The 6,621-nt window shown below is 45.9% G+C and overlaps 1 protein-coding gene across 5 annotated transcripts; it reads right to left on the reverse strand.

Moving 5' to 3' along the window:
• Positions 1-213: 213 nt before the first annotated feature.
• Positions 214-5,797, reverse strand: ANP32E (acidic (leucine-rich) nuclear phosphoprotein 32 family, member E). Of its 5 annotated transcripts, XM_009871361.1 has the most exons (7): positions 5,618-5,767; positions 4,957-5,079; positions 3,843-4,008; positions 2,949-3,106; positions 1,983-2,037; positions 585-587; positions 214-281 (listed from the first exon to the last, which is right to left on the reverse strand). In XM_009871361.1, exons 1-7 carry the CDS (start codon positions 5,675-5,677, stop codon positions 214-216), a joined length of 633 nt encoding a protein of 210 aa, XP_009869663.1. In that variant the 5' UTR covers positions 5,678-5,767. The 5 variants fall into 5 exon arrangements, with proteins under 5 accessions (XP_009869663.1, XP_009869655.1, XP_009869670.1 ...); XM_009871353.1 differs by lacking the exon at positions 585-587 and having other exon boundaries at positions 2,949-3,103; positions 5,618-5,797; XM_009871368.1 differs by lacking the exon at positions 585-587.
• Positions 5,798-6,621: the final 824 nt, after the last annotated feature.

Here is a 6,621-nt window from a genome sequence, read left to right on the forward strand (position 1 = left end):
TGTTCTCTACATAGAGGTTCACTAACAGGCTATTATATCTTATTTGGAATGATAAAAAGGGCAAGAATAGTAAAACCACACTTCTCCTATAAAAAGTTAACATATTATCTTCTGTGGGGACATCTATGGTACATGGAGACATACAGATCTGCATAATCACTATTGCGTATTCTGGAACTGAAAGAGTCTGGTCCTACTTGTGTCTCTAACCAATTAATCCTCCTCTTCCTCGCCTTCATCTTCAGGGTCTCGTTTCCTCTTCTCCCCTCGGACGCCCCCTGCTAAGGAAAAGACACGTGCAGACAGCGTGTTACCTTCCACCCTCAGACATCATCAGCGCAACGTCAGACTTTCAGAAAAGGTAAGTGAAATGAATTTATCTGTTTGTCTGCTGTTAATGCACCCGCTGCTGGAACAGGAATTATTGATACAAAGTTGAGTTACATAAAGAAAAAGTGTTTCTGTTAACACATCTTTGTGAACTAAACCACAAATGACAGTTTTCTGTCTCCTCGCCGTTACCTGTCGGTAGCTGCAAACACCCTGCCTCAACGCCAGCAGTTTCTGCAGATACCAAGTGAAACCCTCTCCGTTCCCTCTCCAGCGCCAAACCGATACGAGCATCTTGCATCAACATCTTGGAGCTTATTCTTAGAAACGTGCTTAATTCAGCCCGTGGACTGTGCGCTCTGGTGGTGAAATCATGAAATGCAATTTCGTCAAATCTAATAGATTTCTTTTCCAGCAGTCATTTCCTGGCTCATTAGCCATCCTGACCGCCTGCTTCGTTGGCTTAATAGATTCGAAGCCTGCATTTGTAAAAAGCAAGGAATTAGCATTACTACTTCAGAATTCCAGTTTTTCCAAGATGCATCTCCAAAAACTGCTCCGTCGAGCCAAGCGCACAGGTGAGGTGGGGACTAGTCTGGTGAGAAACACCAACTCAACTCTACAGTTTTACACAGGTGTGGAACCAGGCTGCAGGGTTAATACCAACCACCTCAAGCAGCAAAGTTTTAAGGGTTGGGACCAAGATCCTAACCACTAGAAAAGCCAAGTTCTGGAAGAGCAAGGAAGGAAAAGCCAGCTAATTTTAAGATTTTAACTTCTTTCAGGTCCTTTTTAAAAATATCGAAAGGTAAAATAGCAAGTTATTTTACGACAAAATACTAAAATAACCCACACTGTACAGACAGAACTTGATGTTCTGCAAGACACTAAAGAAACAGCATCAGCCTGTAAGAACGCTACGACTTCTCCAGCGGTTATACCCATGCGACGCGCCGTGCTGTCTGACAGCACCGTGAACCACACACACACTCACTTTGGGGGTTTTTTTTGCAAGCTTTTGCCTGTGTCTGACACCAAAATGATAACTTAAGAAATTAAAAAGTTACAACCGTTGATAAAAAGACTAGGTAGAAAAAAAATACAATGAAGCTCGCGAGTTAAGTCATGACACAAGAGACCACGTTGAGTTCGCCTCTAGGAGCTGCCTCCAAAGCACGAAGGTTTTACTGGAAAAGCCACTTTTAGCTTGATAAAGGGCAAGACAGAGCTGCTGCAGCTGCTTCTGGGGCTTCACCAGTGGGGCCTCCAGTGCAGGAACCAAGGTATTTTACACCCATGTGACATTTGCAAGGTAGACAGAAGAGTCCCTCTCCTCTCCGTGCTGGAAAATTAAAATTACTAACTGTGTAGGAGATGTAGTCGTTCACTTTAGAAAACAGCTTCAACAAGAGCCTTTGAAAACTGTCATTTCTTGTTTTAATTTTACAAGGGAGCAGACAAAACCTATCAAATACTGCACAGCTACTTCACTACCAGCTCTTGCTTAAACCAATCCTGAAACATTTCACAGACCTTCAGGAACAGACCAGCCAAACGGGGATTTACGCCACTAAATTGCACAACCCAAACGTGTCAAGTTGAAGAACTCTGAAGAACCAACTGGTTTAGTCACAACTTCAGAAAGAACTTACCTCCCTCCTCCTCATCACCTCCTTCTTCAACATAGTCATCGTCATCATCTTCATCCTTTACAGACACAGGGAGATGGTTTTTACAATTGAAGTTTTGCTTTACATGTTGATGTTGAGCAAAAAATCGGGAAAATTCCACCCCTTCTCTGTTCTGAGGCCACGCTCTACGTGAAGTTTTTGCTACCGGACACCTGCACCTCCAAACCTTCCCACCCCTCGCCCTGCCCACCGCCTGCTCCCAACCTCGCCAAACACGAAGGCTGTGTCTGGTTGTGCAGCACGCTCACAGCACGTCGTTCATTTCCCAAAGAACCACCTCTAAGGTGTTGGTTTCAAACCAGATTTAACTATTCAGCTGTGGCTTCCTGAGCTGCGCTACAGCCATTACCTCGTCAGAGGAGTAACGCAGAAACAAGGTTACGTTTGTAAGCAAATCACACGAGAACAAACCGAAGGACAGCAAAGAGTCAAGTTCAAGATCTTCTGCAGGCCGACGTGACACGCAGCTGATGGGAAGTGAGCTCTTATCAAAAGTACCAGGAATGGAAGTGACACCCAAAAGAGTTTATTTGATGCGAAAAGTGCGAGTTGCCTGCGCACAAATCCCCACCAAGGTCGTTCTCCCTCCGAAACCCCTGTAGCTGTCAGGGAAGCACAAACCAGGACTCACGGATTTTACTTCTACCTGATCATTGCTTGGGCACGGCCAGTTTGTATCTGCAAGATCTACTCATAACCTGGTAAAATGTGTGTATTTTCTTATCTTGCTTTTTAGCACAGCACTCCTCAAAAGATCCGGTGGGCCATTCTCCACGGCAACTCACACGGCCAAGAACGTTTTCAAGTGCACGGACGGTAACAACCCCACCATTTACTACAGCAAAACACGTCCGAATCGACGGGGAATTGCGTTAAAACCACAGTTTCTCTTCACTTCTTAGATTCGATTGGATTTCCAAACTTTACCTGAATTTCTTCTTTCATCAGGTACGAAAGACCGACTTCCTCCTCCTCTTCCCCTTCCCCCAAATCAGAACCTCCATCGTCTTCATCATCTTCCTCTTCATACTCTCCGGGAGGACCAGCTTCATCCTCATCTTCATCATCATCATCTTCATCTCCTTCTGAAATAAAGGATACGCTTAAGCTAAAAGTTATGTTTTATTAACTCCTCTTTATCCAAGTTTGTATACACCAGCTCAAGCCAGTTGTAACTTCTTTCCCAGAGGGGTTTGGGGTTTTTTTTTATGTGGTTTTTTTTTTTTTCAAATGCAGACACCGCGTGGGAAACAAGCACAATTTTAATGAAGTTAATCTTCTTGATTTTTTTCGCCCCCAAAGAAAGGCTACAGATGTTTTCACATCACAAGCCTCGGGCAACATTCTTGACGCCTGAAGCAGCCACGTATGCAAACTCCTATGAGGGAGCCCAGGGTTTCGTCGGTGAGAGGAGAAGAGAGGCTTCTCCACAAAAATCAAACCCTAAAATATTTAGAGGCAAAACCAGCTTAACAGATTACATGTATCTTATTTAATCGCCGCCTAGGAACTATGAGACACCTACAGTCCCAAAGAGATGATCTCTTACTCGGTTTCTGTGTCTGCCCGTATAATCGCTTTCACAGCTTCGGTTAAGCACGTTATGAGAAATGACAAGGTGATTTAACACCTATTCATTTCCAACTTAATATCCCATAAATCTATTTCCAAATATTGGGTTTATTTTCACATTCCTCCTATCAACTAATTGCCTTTCATTGAGTTCTTATAATTAGAGGCTTCCACCTTTCACTGCGTGAGCAGCCCCCGGGCAGACATGACCCCGCGTACCGTTCCCCAATCATTTAGGGCACAAGTTACCCTCATCGTCATCATCTTCCGAATCCGGTGCCTCGTTATCTTCCTGATCAAACCCATCTAGGTACGTGATTTGCTGAAGCAGCTCAAAGATGCTGTCCCTGTAATCCTCGAGGTTCGTAATCTCACAGTTGAATAGGTCAAGGCTCTTCAAGTTTTTGAGATTTTGCTGAAAATAAAAGCGAAAAGCATCTCGTGAAGGGCCGGCAAGAGGCTCTGGGTAGGATTTGTGACTATGATACAGAACTTGCTTTCCAAACCAAACCACTGGCAATTCTTCTCACCCTTCAGACTTCACACACACACGGAAGGAGCCACCTGCAACGTCTAAACAAGAGCGTGTGTTCCTTCTACAGAGCACTGTAACTGCTTTATCTGGTCGACCAAGTCAATGGAGAATCTTTAGCAGTTTTAAAAACACGCAGCCTGTACCAAAGCCCTAAAAAAACCCCATAATCGGTTGAAAAACCAGGCGACGAGGCAGCGCCTGGAGCTTCCTCCTGTGTTTCAGCGACCCCACAGCCCCATCCTAACTTCAGCCAGTTCCTTATCAGACAAACCACACCTCAACAAATGAGCGTGAGGGGATTGCCGAGACCTGACTTGGCTCCTTTCCTTTCAAAGACGAAACCGAAGCTCAAAAAATCTCTTCTTCAGTTCATCCTGCCACCGCCACCGAAGGAATTTTACGGCGGCGCCTTTACAAGCGCTGCCTCTTAACAACTGTGACACTGAGTTAATCAAGTCAGGACCGAGTGGAACACCCGACAAACCTCAAACACCACAGGATCCATTTCACCTGAGCTGGTAAGGAAAAAAATCAAAAACCCCCTAAAATATAAAACCTATGCCAGGTAAAGAGAAGAAATTTAATTTCGCCTGCCTTTCAGCTGCAAAGGAACACCAGCAGGTATCACGCTGGATCTTCGTGCTCGCTAATTTTTGCCATCGTATTAAACCCCTCATTTGCTGTTTCTACGCTGCGCCTGAAAAACCTGCTCACACGCAGCCCTCACAGCTACGTTTGTACCGTTCCGTTGCCAAAAATGTTAATTTATTCCTGATAAAACCAACAGTATTTAAAGTTTTCCCTCGGCCCCTCTCACTTTGTACTTACAAGAGCTTCCACAGTGCCGAGATCTTTGATTTTGTTGCCGCTTAGATTTAGATATGTGAGATTCGGACACCTCTCCGCGAGGACCTCCAGGCCTCCTGAAATGATGTTGTCGCTCAGCTCCAACTATCACCAAAAAAAAAAAAAAAAAGAAAAAAAAAGGAAAAAAAGTCATGAAGCAGTTGGCTTCTTACCATTAGATCCAAACCAGGTCATTTTGGATCGTTAACAGGTTAATTGCAACACTTGGGAAGAGCCGCGCAAGTCAACAGGCTTTAGCTGTCAGGAAGTTCCTTCGAGGCTCCCTGGGGAATTAAAAACCACTCCCGAAAAATGGGTTTGGAAATCAGAAACGTGAAATTCACCACGAGCCTTTACCCGGCCAGCGCCGTGTGACAGAACTTCACCATCAGGCCAACACAACGGCCTCTCCTCAACCACCAGCAATGGCCAACCTCCACGGCTTTACCAGCCCCACGAGTCGTTGGCCACAATTAACAGCCGATACCCCAAACTATTTCAGAGCTTATCAAACCCTCACACACTGGACACGGACGGCAACAGGATGATGCCCTCCACCTCACAGAGCCCCAGCGTCGCGCCTGCAGGTCGTTCCCCGCAGCTTTTTACCTCTCCACCGCCGGCGGAGCGGGGCCGCACGTACCTTTCGGAGCTTACTCAACGTGGGGAGCTTGGCCAGCGACGTCAGCTCCACGTTGGCCATGCTGAGGAACTCGAGCTCTTTAAAGGAATCGTTCAGGCCTTCGATTTCGCCGTTGCTGGATCGGCAGTTATCGAGCACCAACTCCGTCACCTTGGAAGAGGACGGCGAGTCACCGGTCGGCTTAACGAACCCCAAAACCCTCCGCGCGCTTCGCCGAAACCACAGCTTGGGCGCCGGGAAGTATCGGTTGGTTTAAATTTAGACTCGCGGCCCCAGATTGCCGACACCCGCCGATTTCAAAAACGCAAGCGTGCAACAGTTCCCCTTCCTCCAAGCACCCTTCAAATTTGGTAAAAACCGCCAAATTTCAACGCTTTTATCGCTTCCTATCGCGTAGCCCGGGGCAGGAGCTGCCCTCGTACACGAAGCTGCTAACGCGATTCTGAAGCTGAATAATTTAACTGCACGTATCCAAACCTAGAGGGGGGGAAAAAAAAAAAGCATTCCATTTCTTCCTGACCCCTAAACCTTCTGGTTCCCGATTATTTTAGCAGCAAGTCCCACAGGTTAATTAAGGCCAATTAAATAATTTCCTCGTGCCAAAGCCGTAGGAACAACCAGATGATCGATACAGGTCGCGTACTTTGAGAAGCGGTAACAAGGAGCAGCCAATTAATGTTAAATTATTTTATCTACAGTGGAACACACCGCTCGTTAGAAAGGACATTAACAAGGTGACTCCAAACACTTTGAAATAATCACGTTTTCAGAGCGAAATCTCGCTATTGCGTTATTTTTCTACGAATAAAAAAGAAAAGAAAGCAGAAAACAACAAACCCACGACTCCAAACACGCACAAAGTTTGGAAGAACGCTACCAAGGGGAAAAGGCGTTTCGCCCACCAGAGACGTGCCCCAAAAACACCTTTTCAGGTCCCCGCCGCCCACAAACTCGCCGAAACGGGTTAAAAATCGCCACTTTTAGGCACTTTTTAGCCTCCTCCC

Source organism: Apaloderma vittatum, unplaced genomic scaffold (genome assembly GCF_000703405.1).
Source record: "Apaloderma vittatum isolate BGI_N311 unplaced genomic scaffold, ASM70340v1 scaffold27050, whole genome shotgun sequence".
In the NCBI taxonomy this organism is placed as follows: domain Eukaryota; kingdom Metazoa; phylum Chordata; class Aves; order Trogoniformes; family Trogonidae; genus Apaloderma; species Apaloderma vittatum.